Raw genomic sequence first — 16,885 nt, forward strand, 5'->3', positions numbered from 1 at the left:
TTTCAAGACTGTGCGGAAAGATTGATTTGCTCCTGGAGAGATTATGTGAAAAAATAGGGCTTTGGTATTTCTAAACCAAAACTTTATTATGTTTCTTTTTTAATTCATTTACGCGATGTGGACGTCGCTGGTTAGGCCAGCATTTATTGCCCATCCCTAGTTACACTACAGAAGGTGGTGGGGAGTTGCCTTCTTGAACCGTGGCAGTCCTTGAGATGTAGGTAAACCCACTGTGCTGTTATGGAGGGAGTTCCAGGATGTTGCCCCAGCGACAGTGAAGGAACGGCGATATATTTCCAAGTCAGGGCAGTGAGTGACTTGGAGGGGAATCTCCAGGTGATGGGGTTCCCAAGTATCCGCTGCTCTTGTTCTTCTAGATGGTGCTGAACATTGTGCAGTCATCCGCAAATATCCCCACTTCTGACCTTAGAAGGGAGGTCATTGATGAAGCAGCTGAAGATGGTTGGGCCTAGGACACTACCCTAAGGAACTCCTGGAGTGATGTCCTGAAGCTGAGATGATTGACCTCCAACCACTACAACCATCTTACTTTGTGCCAGGTATGACTCCAACCAGCGGAGAGTTTCCCCCCTGATTCCCATTGACTCCAGTTTAGCTAGGGCTTCTTGATGCCATACTCGGTCAAATGCTGCCTTGATGTCAAGGGCTGTCACTCTCACCTCACCTCTGGCATTCAGTTCTATTGTCCATGTTTAAACCAAGGCTTTAATGAGGCAGGAGCTGAGTGATCGTGTCAGAACTCAAACTGAGCATCCATGAGCAGGTTATTGCTGAGTAAGTGCTGCTTAATAGCACTGTTGATGACTCCTTCCATCACTTTGCTGATGATGGAGAGTAGACTGATAGGCCGGTAATTGGCTGGATTGGATTTGCCGGAGTAGTACTGTTTCTTGTGTACAGGTCACACCTGGGCAATGTTCCATATTGCTGCATTACAATATTAAACTTTTAACTTCACACCCAAATACAGCAGCTTAAAATTAGCCCTTAACACAACTATACAATTTGGATAGGATTGGATTGGATTTGTTTATTGTCACGTGTATCGAGGTACAGTGAAAAGTATTTTTCTGCAAGCAGCTCAACAGATCATTAAGTACATGGGAAGAAAAGGGAATAAAAGAAAATACATAATAGGGCAACACAAGATATACAATGTAACTACATAAGCGCTGGCATTGGATGAAGCGTACAGGGTGTAGTGTTAATGAGGTCAGTCAATAAGAGAGTCATTTAGGAGTCTGGTGACAGTGGGGAAGAAGCTGTTTTTGAGTCTGTTCGTGCGTGTTCTCAGACTTCTGTATCTCCTGCCCGATGGAAGAAGTTGGAAGAGTGAGTAAGCCGGGTGGGAGGGGTCTTTGATTATGCTGCCCGCTTTCCCCAGGGAGCGGGAGGTGTAGATGGAGTCAATGGATGGGAGGTAGGTTCGTGTGATGGACTGGGCATTATTCACGACTCTCTGAAGTTTCTTGCGGTCCTGGGCCGAGCAGTTGCCATACCAGGCTGTGATGCCACCCGATAGGATGCTTTCTATGGTGATTTCAATTTCCCATTGAATAAAAAAAAACATACAGCTCTTAATCCAGGTTAAAATTAGCAAGGCATAGGGTAATACTTGCGATACATAACAGATTCTGGCTCTGGGTAGAACCCCTTCAGACTCTGGCTGAATATCTTCAAATAGCTGCTTCAACTAAGTTGTTTCAGCCTCTTCCTTGTCTTCAGACAAGACTGCCCTACTTTAAAATATTACTCTATTTTTAACTATGCCACTTGGAAAGAATTGTGTACTCAGAGTCAGGCAGATCAGAATCATCTCTTCTCCCTCTCAAGATTTCTCCAAACCCACTGCCTCTCTGGGCTCCACTCAGCAATAACCTCATCTCCTCAAGCTAAAAAAACAATTGGGCAGGATTCTCTGTCCTTGGATGCCTGGATCATGTTTCCCAATGGGAGTCGGGGCAAAATCGGGATTGACACCCAGCAGCAACCTGATCGCAATGCTCTGACCCCAAGCTGGCGGTGCATATGAAGTCCTTGGCGCATGCCAGCTGGAGCATGAAAATAAATGCAAATTGGTCTTAATGAGCCATTTGCATTTATTTAGCGGACCCGGTACCCTATGCTCTGGCCTTCTGTGATTCTCTGGTCCCCACGGTCGTGAATCACGTGGGCGCAGATCACTTGTGGTTTCTACCAGTGTGGCTCTGGCGTGGTGGATGTGCTTGAATTATTGGAATGCACTTAGCGCTTTGAATGCACTTACCTCACTTTGCTGTGGTCAATGTTTGTAAACATTGGGGTTTCACCACTTAGGCCGCTGAACCCTGAAGGAAGATGTCTAAATCAAAGCTGCAGATGGTTTGTAGAAGCTGTCAATCACAGACCACTACTAGAAAGCTATGAATGGCTTGTAGCTAATGGATCTGTGCAAAACTGACACAGGTCACAGCTGTTCTCCTTCAAGGAATGGACACATGGAGCATCAAGGTAAGTGCTACAGCTGTAATTCTTCTCACTACCCTCGGGTGAGAATCTCCCATCCCCCGCCGGGTCGGAGAATCCCCAGGGGGCAGCGCAAATCCCGCCCCAATGCTGGCTGTTGTATTCTCCGGCGCTGCTTTTCGGGCGGTGGCGGGATTCACGCCACGCCGGTCCCGGCCCCACCGGCGATTTTCCAGGCCACCATGGGCCGAGCTGATGTCCGTTTTTTGCCACTCCCACCTGTGTCAAACACTCAACTCGCATACTGGCGGGACCTGGCAGGTAAGTCGGTGGGGGCGGTCCTGGTGAGGGGGGATGCGACCCCGGGTGGGGCCCCCACGGTGGACTGGCCTGCGATTAGGGCCCACCGATCTGCGGGAGGGCTTGATCTGTGGGGGCACTCCTTTCATCAGCGCCGGCCCCTGTAGGGCTCTGCCATGGCCGGCGCTGGGAAGAGAATCCCCGCGCAGCGCCAAAATATACTGGCCGGTCTGCACAGGCACGGTACCATGCTGCCGTTTCTGCACATGCGCGAGATCACGCCGGCCTTCGGCTCATGTGTAAACTCGCGCTGTCCCTTGCCGCCGGCCGGAGCGGCGCCAACCCTTCTGGAGTCCACCTAGCCCCTGAAAGGGCAGAGAATTCCGCCCTTTGACGCCAGAGTGGTTGGTGCCTGTTCTCCTGCCGGCGTGGGGACTTAGTCCTCAGAAGGGAGAATCCCAGCCCTTGTCTGGACTTCTCTGAGAATGCTCTGAAAATTGAGAGGCAGGCGTTGTGCTTCAGCCACCCTTCGGTCACTGGCGGCGCTGAGCTGCAGTTCCCCCCTCCGGTCACTGGCGGCGCTGTGCTGCAGTTTCCCGCATCGGGTCACTGGCAGCGCTGTGCTGCAGTTCCCCCCTCCGGTCACTGGCGGCGCTGTGCTGCAGTTTCCCGCATCGGGTCACTGGCAGCGCTGTGCTGCAGTTCCCCCCTCCGGTCACTGGCAGCGCTGTGCTGCAGTTTCCCGCATCGGGTCACTGGCAGCGCTGTGCTGCAGTTCCCCCCTCCGGTCACTGGCAGCGCTGTGCTGCAGTTCCCCCCTCCGGTCACTGGTGGCGCTGTGGTGCAGTCCTCCCTTCGGTCACTGACGATGATCTGCTGCAGTCCTCCCGGCCAGCGGTGGCGGTGTGCTGCACACCCACCTCTGGTCACTCACGGCGCTATGCTGCAATCCCCTTTCGGGTAACTGGAGGCGCTGTGTTGTAGTTTCCCCTCAATTCACTGGTGGCGCTGTGCTGCAGTTCCCTTCCTCCGGTCACTGCCGGCGCTGTCCTGCAGTGGCCCCCTACGGTCACTGGTGGCGCTGTGCATGCAGTTCCCCACATCGGGTCACTGCCGGCGCTGTGCTGCAGTTCCCTCCCTCCGGTCACTGTGGCGCTGTCCTGCAGTTGCCACCTTCGGTCACTGGTGGCGCTGTGCTGCAGTTTCCCGCATCGGGTCACTGGCGGCGCTGTGCTGCAGTTCCCCCCTCCGGTTACAAGCGGCGCTGTGAACCACTTGTGCTCTCAGGGTTGGCGCTGTTGCTCATGCTCGGTTGCCGGGGTGACACTGGCTGGGTGAAGCCTGAGGCCGGCCAGTGGTAGCTGAAGCGATGATGCCTGTTCTGGACGCTCTTTGGGAGGACAGGGATGTTAGGTTTGACATTTCGCCTCAGTGAGTATCTGCAGCGGTCTCCGTTGATGCCCTGTCGGAGAGTCTAAGATGGAGGCCGACTGCACCGTTCAGTCTTTAACTCCATCTGAGACGCTCCGTAACACTTAGCAAGTGAGACATTAAACTTCACAGAGTGCAGCCTCAGGCGCTGCTGTGTTAAAGTCACATTGTGCAGCTTCAACAAGAAAATTGGGGAAATCAAATTAAATGTAACAAAAACAACCAACATTTGAAGCTGGGAAAAGCAGCTCTGTCAATATGTGTGGAGAGAGAAATGGAGAGAGTAACGTTTCACGTCCATTGGTGCGGCAAACGGACATATCTTTTTATTTTTATTATGTATGGGATGTTTTGGCATCGGAAATGTTATGGGCAGAGCTGTCGGGGGGGGGGGGGGGGGAGCTGTCGGGGGGAGAGGGGGAGCTGTCGGGGGGAGAGGGGGAGCTGTCGGGGGAGAGGGGGAGCTGTCGGGGGGGGGAGAGGGGGAGCTGTCGGGGGAGAGGGGGAGCTGTCGGGGGAGAGGGGGAGCTGTCGGGGTGGGCGGAGAGGGTGAGCTGTCGGGGGGAGAGGGTGAGCTGTCGGGGGGAGAGGGTGAGCTGTCGGGGGTGGGCGGAGAGGGTGCGCTGTCGGGGGCAGAGGGTGAGCTGTCGGGGGCAGAGGGTGAGCTGTCGGGGGAAGAGGGTGAGCTGTCGGGGGGACGGAGTGGGGGAGCTGTCGGGGAGACGGGGACGGGGTGCTGGTGGGGGAGGAGAGGGGGTGCTGGTGGGGGATGGAGAGGGGGAGCTGATGAGGGGATGGAGAGGGACTGGTGTCTGTGGAGAGGGGATCCTTTGGGGGGGATGGAGAGGGGGTGCTGTCGGGGGTGAAGAAGGGATGATGGGGCGCTGTCAGGTGGGGAGAATGGGTGCCTTTGGGGGGAAGAGAGGGGGCTGCTGTTGAATGAGAGAAGGGTCCAGTCAGGGGCAGGTGGGGTTAGGGAGAGCTGCTGCCAGACCTGTCTGGGCAGGTGGGGGGAGGGGGCTGGTGCTGCCAGAGCATGGGTTGTTGGTGAGAGGGGGGACTGGCAGATATTGTGGGGGGATTGTGGAGGCTGTTGGGACAGGAGGGGTCTGCGTGTACTGCCAGAGTTGTGAAGGGAGGGGGTATACCAGATCAGCGTGGGTGGCCTGCTGGGGGTGGTGCGATGGGAAGTGAGGGGGTGAGTGCTGGCCAGAGCCGGGAGAGGAGAGAGTGCTGCCAGAGCTGTGCGGAGAGGACATGTGAGGACAGGAGGGGGCTGTTGCCTGAGCTGGGTGGGGGGAGGTCATGCTGTCAGAGCTGGGGGGGGGGTAGGGATGGGGAGTGTGCTCCCAGGGTTTGGGGGGAGGGGGTGGCATATGCTGTAGGATCTATGAGTGGAGGATTGTGGGGTGTGTGCTGTCAGAGGTGTGAGGGGAGGATATGTATTCCAGGGCTGTGGGGATTTCAGGTTGCTGGAGAGAGGATCTTAGCGCGCAATGAGGAAAGCCCCAACATCACAAATATGGGGAAATTGTCATCCCAACCTCAAACAAGCTGGGACACCGTACAAATGATCCAATTACAGGCCAGTGCCCTAAGATCCGCAACATAAGAACATAAGAACTAGGAGCAGGAGTAGGCCATCTGGACCCTCGAGCCTGCTCCACCATTCAATGAGATCATGGCTGATCTTTTGTGGACTCGGCTCCACTTTCCGGTCCGAACACCATAACCCTTAATCATTTATTCTTCAAAAAACTATCTATCTTTACCTTAAAAACATTAAATGAAGGAGCCTCAACTGCTTCACTGGGCAAGGAATTACATAGATTCACAACCCTTTGGGTGAAGAAGTTCCTCCTAAACTCAGTCCTAAATCTACTTCCCCTTATTTTGAGGCTATGCCCCCAAGTTCTGCTTTCACCCGCCAGTGGAAACAGCCTGCCCACATCTATCCTATCTATTCCCTTCATAATTTTATATGTGTCTATAAGATCCCCCTTCATCCTTCTAAATTCCAACGAGTACAGTCCCAGTCTACTCAACCTCTCCCCGTAATCCAACCCCTTCAGCTCTGGGATTAACCTTGTGAATCTCCTCTGCACATCCTCCAGTGCCAGTACGTCCTTTCTCAAGTAAGGAGACCAAAACTGAACACAATACTCCAGGTGTGGCCTCACTAACACCTTATACAATTGCAGCATAACCTCCCTAGTCTTAAACTCCATCCCTCTAGCAATGAAGGACCAAATTCCATTCGCCTTCTTAAACACCTGTTGTACCTGTAAACCAAATTTCTGTGACTCATTCACTAGCACACCCAGGTCTCTCTGCACAGCAGCATGCTTTAATATTTTATTATTTAAATAATAATCCCTTTTGCTGTTATTCCTACTAAAATGGATAACCTCACATTTGTCAACATTGTATTCCATCTGCCAGACCCTAGCCCATTCACTTAACCTATCCAAATCCCTCTGCAGACTTCCAGTATCCTCTACATTTTCGCTTTACCACTCATCTTAGTGTCATCTGCAAACTTGGACACATTGCCCTTGGTCCCCAACTCCAAATCATCTATATAAATTGTGAACAATTGTGGGCCCAACACGGATCCCTGAGGGACATCACTAGCTACTGATTGCCAAACAGAGAAACACCCATTAATCCCCACTCTTTGCTTTCTATTAATTAACCAATCCTCTATCTATGCTACTACTTTACTCTTAATGCCATGCATCTTTATCTTATGCAGCAACTTTTTGTGTGGCACCTTGTCAAAGGCTTTCTGGAAACCCAGATATACCACATCGATTGGCTCCCTGTTATCTACCGCACTGGTAATGTCCTCAAAAAATTCCACTAAATTAGTTAGGCACAACCTGCCCTTTATGAACCCATGCTGCGTCTGCCCAATGGGACAATATCTATCCAGATGCCTCGCAATTTCTTCCTTGATGATAGATTCCAGCATCTTCCCTACTACTGAAGTTAAGCTCACTGGCCTATAATTACCCACTCTCTGCCTACCTTCTTTTTTAAACAGTGGTGTCACGTTTGCTAATTTCCAATCCACCGGGACCACCCCAGAGTCTAGTGAATTTTGGTAAATTATCACGAGTGCATTTGCAATTTCCCTAGCCACCTCTTTTAGCACTCTGGGATGCATTCCATCAGGGCCAGGAGACTTGTCTACCTTTAGCCCCATTAGCTTGCCCATCACTACCTGTTTAGTCATAACAATCCTCTCAAGGTCCTCACCTGTCATAGCCTCATTTCTATCAGTCACTGGCATGTTATTTGTGTCTTCCAGTGTGAAGACCGACCCAAAAAAACCTGTTCAGTTCCTCAGCCATTTCCCAATCTCCTATTATTAAAACTCCCTTCTCATCCTCTAAAGGACCTTAGCCACTCTTTTTTTGTTTTATATATTTGTAGAAACTCTTACTGTCTGTTTTTATATTCTGAGCAAGTTTACTCTCATAATCTATCTTACTCTTTTTTATAGCTTTTTTAGTTGCTTTCTGTTGCCCCCTAAAGATTTCCCGGTCCTCTAGTCTCCCACCAATCTTTGCCAATTTGTATGCTTTTTCCTTCAATTTGATACTCTCCCTTATTTCCTTAGATAACCACGGTCGATTTTCCCTCTTTCTACCGTCCTTCCTTTTTGTTGGTATAAACCTTTGCTGAGCACTGTGAAAAATCGCTTGGCAGGTTCTCCACTGTTCCTCAACTCTTTCACCATAAAGTCTTTGCTCCCAGTCTACCTTTGCTAGTTCTTCTCTCATTCCATTGTAATCTCCTTTGTTTAAGCACAAAACACTAGTATTTGATTTTACCTTCTCACCCTCCATCTGTATTTTAAATTCCACCATATTGTGATCGCTCCTTCCGAGAGGATCCCTAACTATGAGATCATGAATCAATCCTGTCTCATTACACAGGACTAGATCTAGGATCGCTTGTTCCCTCGTGGGTTCCATTACACACTGTTCTAGGAAACTATCGCGGATACATTCTATAAATTCCTCCTCAAGGTTTCCTTGACCGACCTGGTTAAACCAATCGACATGTAGATTAAAATCCCCCATGATAACCGCTGTACCATTTCTACATGCATCAGTTATTTCTTTGTTTATGGCCTGCCCCACCATAACGTTACTATTTGGTGGCCTATAGACTACTCCTATCAGTGACTTTTTCGCCTTACTATTCCTGATTTCCACCCAAATGGATTCAACCTTATCCACCATAGCACCGATGTCATCCCTTACTATAGCCCGGATGTCATCCTTAAATAACAGAGCTACACCACCTCCCTTACCATCCACTCTGTCCTTCTGAATAGTTTGATACCGTTGGATACTTAACTCCCAGTCGTGACCATCCTTTAACCATTGACAATTGATCACCTTGGCATAAGTCATATCTACCAGGAATGGCAACTATCCCTTTTCACTGAGTTACAGATCATGGTTACTGATAGTTTTGTTTTGTTTTCAGACAAATGAAGATGAGATCTGGAGAGGCTCTAATTGACTGTTTGGACTCCATTGAAGATACAAAAGGAAATAATGGGGATAAAGGTAACCGAATATTCTAGAAATAAAGTCATTGTTCTACAAACTTTGTGCCTTGGTTTTGTTAAGTTTGGTTAATACTATATTGCTCTTGGTATTGTTAGACTGATGCTTTACTGAGCCTACTGAGGTTTGTAAAATACTAACTAACTGCTGGCTGCATCTCATTACAAAGTTGTACAAGAGAGAGAAAGATCATGTCATAGAGTTTTACAGCACAGAAAGAAGCCCTTCAGCCCGTCATGTCTGTGCCAGCCATCAAGCTCCTATCTATTCTAATCCCATTTGGCATTTCAAGTGCTCATCTAACTGCCAATTTAAAAGAGCAACTTGTAACTCACTCCCAGTGAGCCAGAGAAGACACAGCCAGAGTGGGACACAGCAAAGAGTGAGTTTGGGAATTTGAAACTAGGTGGGAATTCAAAGCTGGGTGGGGAGGAGGTGCTTTTTAACCCTGGTAAGTGACTGGTAAGTAGTTTTTCTTTTCATTGTCTAATTTATTTATTTATTTTTTTCTTTTGTTTTTTTGGAATTGTAGTTGTGTAAGTTAACCTAAGGTTTAAGACATGGTTGGAGATCCCAAACCCATGTCATGCTCCTCGTGTGCGATGTGGGAGCTCAGGGACACGTCCACTGTCCCTGGCTCCTTCACGTGCAAGAAGTGTGTCCAGTTGCAGCTCCTGTTAGACCGCTTGACGGCTCTGGAGCTGCGGATAGACTCACTTTGGAGCAACCGCGATGCTGAGGATGTCGTGGATAGCACGTTTAGCGAGTTGGTCACACCGCAGGTGAAAGTTACTGAGGTAGATAGAAAATGGGTGACCAAAAGACAGAGCAAGAGTAGGAAGGCAGTGCAGGTATCCCCTGCGGTCATCTCCCTGCAAAACAGATATATCGCTTTGGATACTGTTGAGGGAGATGGCTCACCAGGGGAAGGCATAAGCAGCTGTTCATGGCACTGTGGCTGGCTCTGCTGCGCAGCAGGGCAGGAAGAAGAATGGCAGGGCTATAGTGATAGGGGACTCAATCGTAGGGGAATAGACAGGCGGTTCTGCGGACACAATCGAGACTCCAGGGTGGTATGTTGCCTCCCTGTCGCAAGGGTCAAGGATGTCTTGGAGCGGCTGCAGGACATTCTGGGGAGGAAAGGTGAACAGCCAGCTGTCGTGGGGCACATAGGCACCAACGATATAGGTCAAAAACAGGACAAAGTCATACAAGCTGAATTCAGGGAGTTCGGAGTTAAACTAAAAAGTAGGACCTCAAAGGTAGTAATCTCAGGATTGCTACTAGTGCCACGAGCTAGTCAGAGTAGGAATGTCAGGATAGATAGGATGAATGCGTGACTCGAGAGATGGTGCAAGCGGGAGGGATTCAGTTTCCGGGGGCATTGGAACCGGTTCTGGGGGAGGTGGGACCAGTACAAACCGGACGGTCTGCACCTGGGCAGGACTGGGACTGATGTCCTAGGTGTTTGCTAGAGCTGTTGGGGAGGGTTTAAACTAATGTGGCAGGGGGTTGGGAACCAATGCAGGAAGTCGGAAGGCAGTAAAACAGGGACAGAAACAAAAGGCAGTAAGGGGAAAGTGTAAGGCAGAGAAGACATAGTCAAAAATCAAAAAGGGTTGCCAGTACAAGGTACAGTGACTGAGGGGAGCTCAGTGAATAGACCCAGTAATACTAAAAGGAATAAAAGGGGAAGTAAAAACAAAAATTGTAAGCGACGCGGCAGGTTGTTACATGAAGATATGGGTTCAACGACAAGGAAAATTAGGAGAAAAGTTAAGAGGAAATATAACTTAGGAAAGGTTACTGATCGAGGTGTTAAGATTCAAAACAGAGGTATAAAAGCCAACATAAGTGTAATTTACCTGAATGCTCGTAGTATTCGGAATAAGGTAAATGAGTTGATGGCGCAAATCATCGTGAATGACTATGATTTAGTGGCCATTACTGAAACATGGTTAAAGGATGGTCACGACTGGGAGTTAAATATCCGAGGGTATCAAACTATTCAGAAGGACAGAGTGGATGGTAAGGGAGGTGGTGTAGCTCTGTTATTTAAGGATGACATCCGGGCAATAGTAAGGGATGACATTGGTGCTATGGAGGATAAGGTTGAATCCATTTGGGTACAAATCAGGAATAGTAAGACGAAAAAGTCACTGATAGGAGTAGTCTATAGGCCACCAAATAGTAACAAAATGGTGGGGCAGGCAACAAACAAAGAAAAAACTGATGCATGTAGAAATGGTACAGCAGTTATCATGGGGGATTTTAATCTACATGTTGATTGGTTTAACCAGGTCGGTCAAGGCAGCCTTGAGGAGGAGGTTATAGAATGTATCCGCGATAGTTTCCTAGAACAGTATGTAACGCAACCTACAAGGGAACAAGCGGTCCTAGATCTGGCCCTGTGTAATGAGACAGGATTGATTAATAATCTCATAGGGATCGTCTCGGAAGGAGCGATCACAATCTGTTGGAATTTAAAATACAGATGGAGGGTGAGAAGGTAAAATCAAACACTCGTTTTTTGTGCTTAAACAAAGTAGATTACAATGGGATGAGAGAAGAGCTAGCTAAGGTATACTGGGAGCAAAGACTTTATGGTGAAAGAGTTGAGGAACAGTGGAGAACCTTCCAAGTGATTTTTCACAGTGCTCAGCAAAGGTTTATACCAACAAAAAGGAAGGACGAAATAGGGAAAATCGACTGTGGATATCTAAGGAAATAAGGGAGAGTATCAAATTGAAGGAAAAAGCATACAATGGGGGACTCCATAAGCTTAATTTTACCAGGCTGGTGGAGCAGATGGAGGAGGAATTTAAAAGGTGGGACATGGTGCCGCTATCGTTGGCGGGTAGAGTGCAGTCCGTCAAAATTACGGTTCTCCCGAGGTTCTTGTTCCTTTTTCAGTGTTTGCCCCATCTTTATCCCTAGGGCCTTTTTTAGAAGGGTGACTAGCAGCATCATGAGCTTTGTTTGGGCGCATGCGACCCCGAGGGTGAAGAGGGTCTTCTTGGAGCGGGGTACAGATGGGGGGGGGGGGGGTGGCTGGCGTTACCCAATCTCTCGGGGTATTATTGGGCGGCCAATGTGTCGATGGTGCGCAAGTGGGTAATGGAGGGGGAGGGGGCATCATGGAAACGGATGGCGAGGGCGTCCTGTGGAGATACAAGCCTGGGAGCCCTGGTAACGGCGCCGAGGCCGCTCCCTCCTACGAGGTATACCACGAGTCCGGTGGTGGCGGCTACCCTCAAGATTTGGGGGCAGTGGAGGCGACATAGGGGAGAAGTGGAGGGCTTGATGGAGGCTCCGTTAAGGGGGAACCATAGGTTCGTCCCGGGGAACATTGATGGGGGATTTCAGGGTTGGCACAGAGTGGGTATCAGACAGCTGAGGGACCTGTTTATTGATGGGAGGTTTGCGAGTCTGTGGGAGTTGGAGGAAAATTTGGGCTCCCCCCGGGGAACATGTTCAGGTATCTGCAGGTAAAGGCATTTGCTAGGCGGCAGGTGGAGGGATTCCCTTCGCTTCCCGCGAGGGGGGTGAGCAACAGGGTGCTTTCGGGGGTCTGGGTCGGAGAGGGGAAGATATCTGATATCTACAAGGTTATGGAGGAGGCGTAGGAGGCGTCAGTAGAGGAGCTGAAAGCTAAGTGGGAGGGGGAACTGGGGGAACAGATCGAAGGTGGGACATGGGCTGATGCTCTGGAGAGGGTTAATTCTTCCTCCTCGTGTGCGCGGCTTAGCCTCATCCAATTCAAGGTGCTGCATAGGGCCCACATGACTGGGACGAGGATGAGTAGGTTCTTTGGGGGTGAAGACAGGTGTGTCAGGTGCTCGGGGAGTCCAGCGAACCATGCCCATATGTTCTGGGCATGCCCGGCACTGGAGGAGTTCTGGAAGGGGGTGGCAAGGACGGTGTCGAGGGTGGTGGGATCCAGGGTCAAGCCAGGATGGGGACTCGCGATTTTTGGGGTTGGGGTGGAGCCGGGAGTGCAGGAGGCGAAAGAGGCCGGTGTGCTGGCCTTTGCGTCCCTAGTAGCCCGGCGAAGGATCTTGTTACAATGGAAGGATGCGAGGCCCCCAAGCGTGGAGACCTGGATCAATGACATGGCGGGTTTCATTAAGCTAGAGAAGGTCAAATTCGCCCTGAGAGGGTCGGTACAAGGGTTCTTTAGGCGGTGGCAACCTTTTCTCGACTTTCTGGCTCAACGATAGGGTACAGGGACAGTAGCAGCAGCAACCCGGGGGGGAGAGGGGGGGAAGGGGGAGGGAAAAGAGGGGGGAAGGGGGAGGGAAAAGAGGGGGGAAGGGGGAGGGAAAAGAGGGGAGGCGGGGAAGGGGGAGGGAAAAGAGGGGGGGGGGCGGACAATGACTATGTTTGTTTATCTAATTTTAATATATTTTTAAGTTCTTTTGTTGTTCATTGGGGTTGGGGGGGTGGGGGGATGTGATACATGCGTCGATACGGTCTGGGGGTGTCACAGTTATTATGGGTTATTTTTTGCATTTCATTGTTTGTCGTTATGTTTTATATTTTCTGTAAAAAATTCCAATAAAAATTATATTAAAAAAAAGAAAAAGCATACAAAGTGGCAATGATTACTGGGAGGCTGGAGGACTGGGAAATCTTTAGGGGGCAACAGAAAGCTACTAAAAAAGCTATAAAATGAGTAAGATAGATTATGAGAGTAAACTTGCTCAGAATATAACAACAGACAGTAAAAGTTTCTACAAATATATAAAACAAAAACGAGTGGCTACGGTAAATATTGGTCCTTTAGAGGATGAGAAGGGAGACTTAATAATGGGAGATAAGAAAATGGCTGAGGAACTGAACATGTTTTTTGGGTCAGTCTTCACAGTAGAAGACACAAATAACATACCAGTGACTGAAAGAAATTAGGCTATGACGGGTGAGGACCTTGAGATGATATCACTAAGGAGGTAGTGATGGGTGAGCTAATGGTAGACAAGTCTCCTGGCCCTGATGGAATGCATCCCAGAGTGCTAAAAGAGATGGCTAGGGAAATTACAAATGTACTCGTGATAATTTACACAATTCACTAGACTCTGACGTGGTCCCGGCGGATTGAAAATGAGCAAACGTGACACCGCTGTTTAAAAAAGGAGGTAGACAGAGAGTGGGTAATTATAGGCCAGTGAGCTTAACTTCGGTAGTAGGGAAGATGCTGGAATCTATCGTCAAGGAAGAAATAGCGAGGCATCTGGATGGAAATTGTCCCATTGGGCAGACGCAGCATGGGTTCATAAAGGGCAGGTCGTGCCTAACTAATTTAGTGGAATTTTTTGAGGACATTACCAGTGCGGTAGATAACGGGGAGCCAGCGGATGTGGTATATCTGGATTTCCAGAAAGCCTTTGACAAGGTACCACACAAAAGATTGCTGCATAAGATAAAGATGCATGGCATTAAGGGTAAAGTAGTAGCATGGATAGAAGATTGGTTAATTAATAGGAAGCAAAGTGTGGGGTTTAATGGGTGTTTCTCTGATTGGCAATCAGTAGCTAGTGGTGTCCCTCAGGGATCAATGTTGGGCCCACAATTTTTCACAATTTACATAGATGATTTGGAGTTGGGGACCAAGTGCAATATGTTCAAGTTTGCAGACAACGCTAAGATGAGTGGTAAAGCAAAAAGTGCAGAGGATGCTGGAAGTCTGCAGAGGGATTTGGATAGGTTAAGTGCGAGGGTCTGGCAGATGGAATACAATGTTGACAAATGTGAGGTTATCCATTTTGGTAGGAATAACAGCAAAAGGGATTATTATTTAAACGATAAAATATTAAAACATGCTGCTGTGCAGAGAGACCTGGGTGTGCTAGCGTACGAGTTGCAAAAAAGTTGATTTACAGGTGTAACAGGTGGTTAAGAAGGCAAATGGAGTTTTGTCCTTCATTGCTAGAGGGATGGAGTTTAAGACTAGGGAGGTTATGCTGCAATTGTATAAGGTGTTAATGAGGCCACACCTGGAGTATTGTGTTCAGTTTTGGTCTCCTTACTTGAGAAAGGACGTACTGGCACTGGAAGGTGTGCAGAGGAGATTCACGAGGCTAATCGCAGAGCTGAAGGGGTTGGATTATGAGAGAGAGTGAGTAGACTGGGACTGTACTCGTTGGAATTTAGAAGGATGAGGGGGGATCTTATAGAAACATAAAATTATGAAGGGAATAGATAGGATAGATGCGGGCAGGTTGTTTCCACTGGTGGGTGAAAGCAGAACTTGGGGGCATAGCCTCAAAATAAGGGGAAGTAGATTTAGGACTGAGTTTAGGAGGAACTTCTTCACCCAAAGGGTTGTGAATCTATGTAATTCCTTGCCCGGTGAAGCAGTTGAGGCTCCTTCATTAAATGTTTTTCAAGTAAAGATAGATAGTTTTTTGAAGAATAAAGGGATTAAGGGTTTTGGTGTTTGGGCCGGAAAGTGGAGCTGAGTCCACAAAAGATCAGCCATGATCTCATTGAATGGCGGAGCAGGCTCGAGGGGTCAGATGGCTTACTCCTGCTCCTAATTCTTATGTTCTTGTATGCTTCTTAAATGTTATGAGGGTTCCTGCCTCTACCCACCTTTTAGGCTGTGAATTCCAGATTCCCACCACCCTCTGGGTGAAGAAGTTTTTCCTCAAAGTCCCTCTTAAACCTGCCTTTACTTTAAATCTAAGTCCCCTGGTTATTGACTCCTTTCCTAAGTGGAAAAGTTCCTACCTATCTATGTCCCTCATAATTTTGTACAGTCAATGAGGTCCCCCATCAGCTTTCTCTGCTCTTTAAGGAGAACATCCCAGCCTACCCAGCCTCTCTTCAATGTCCTGGTGAATTTCCCTTTCACCTTTTCAAGTGCTGTGGTGACCAGAGTTCCACACATACTCCAGCTGTGGCCTAACAAGTGTTTTATACAGCTTCATCATAGCCTCCCTGCTCTTATATTCAATGCCTCGGCAAATAAAGCAAGTATCCCATCTACCTTCTTAACCGCCTTATCTGCCTGTCCTGCTGAATTCAGGGATCTTTGGACATGCACTCCATGATCCTCTGTACTTCTTAGCAACCTACCATTCACTCTGTACACTCTTACATTGTTAGTTCTCCTAAAATGTGTCACGTCGCACCTTTTAGGATTAAATTCCATTTTCCACTGTTCTGCCCATCTGATAGAGTCTAGTTTTATTCATATAGGAGTTAGTTGAATGCATATAACCAATAAGCAAAATGTTAAGAGTAGTCCTAAATGTGGGAACTCAGTCATTTCTCATATAATGAATTAACCATTATATTTCATTGTATTTAATACTGACAACAGAGTGTTCCTTGTGTGATCAACTAAATCAATTTTTTGTTAGACTTCCCCAAACAATGAAATATGGCAAAGCTTGATAAATACATCAATAGTAACTCAGTACAGGCAATATGGTGGCTAGGTGGTTAGCACAGCTGCTTCACGGCATCGAGGTTCCAGGTTCGATTCCGGCTCTGGGTCATTGTCCGTGTGGAGTTTGCACATTCTCCCTGTGTTTGCATGGGTTTCGCCCCCACAACCCAAAGATGTTCAGGGTCGGTGGATTGGCCACGCTAAATTGCCCCTTAATTGGAAAAAATGAATTGGGCACTCTAAAATTTAAAAAAATAGTATCTCAGTACTTTTCTTAAGACTGCACACTCAAACACTAAGCTAGTTTTGATAGACACCAATCAATCTCAAGTAATGTCCAATGTTTGATTAACAAGTTATCCTCTAAGTAACAGACATCATTCGAACAAACCGGGAGGACCCAGCTAAAAATTAGAAGCTAATGAACGCAAAGGAGGGGTTAAATCGGAGATAAGAATTTCCTTAAAAATATGACCTCGTGGTTCAGGTTTTTTGTTCCTGAATTCTTGAATCATTCATTCGTTTTGTTTGTGATTAGTGATTTCTTTTGTGCTTATGCTTTTGCCACGTGCTTGACTTTTTTATATATTTTGATATTTCATTTTTAAGTTTTATTCAGTTTGTACTTGCCCATGGGCCAAGTTTTCAATTCTGCAGTTCTTATTCAAGTGTATACCAGTGAAGTGACTAACATTAAAGACTTTAAAAA

General features: G+C 48.1%; 1 protein-coding gene across 6 annotated transcripts in view; it reads left to right on the forward strand.

Annotated features, from left to right (window-relative positions):
• Positions 1-3,691: 3,691 nt before the first annotated feature.
• The window catches only part of bbs5 (Bardet-Biedl syndrome 5), a 57,262-nt gene continuing 44,068 nt past the window's right edge, over positions 3,692-16,885 (forward strand). For 2 of the 6 annotated variants that reach the window (XM_038789429.1, XM_038789431.1), the window contains exons 1-2: positions 3,973-4,197; positions 8,701-8,783. In XM_038789429.1, coding sequence (XP_038645357.1) covers positions 4,136-4,197; positions 8,701-8,783 — 145 coding nt within the window. In that variant the 5' untranslated portion in view covers positions 3,973-4,135. Of the gene's footprint in view, positions 3,727-3,972; positions 4,198-4,419; positions 4,501-8,700; positions 8,784-16,885 lie in introns of those variants that run through there. The other 4 variants (XM_038789428.1, XM_038789433.1, XM_038789430.1 and 1 more) reach the window with 4 other exon arrangements.

The sequence above is a fragment of the Scyliorhinus canicula genome, chromosome 2 (assembly GCF_902713615.1).
Source record: "Scyliorhinus canicula chromosome 2, sScyCan1.1, whole genome shotgun sequence".
NCBI lineage: Eukaryota > Metazoa > Chordata > Chondrichthyes > Carcharhiniformes > Scyliorhinidae > Scyliorhinus > Scyliorhinus canicula.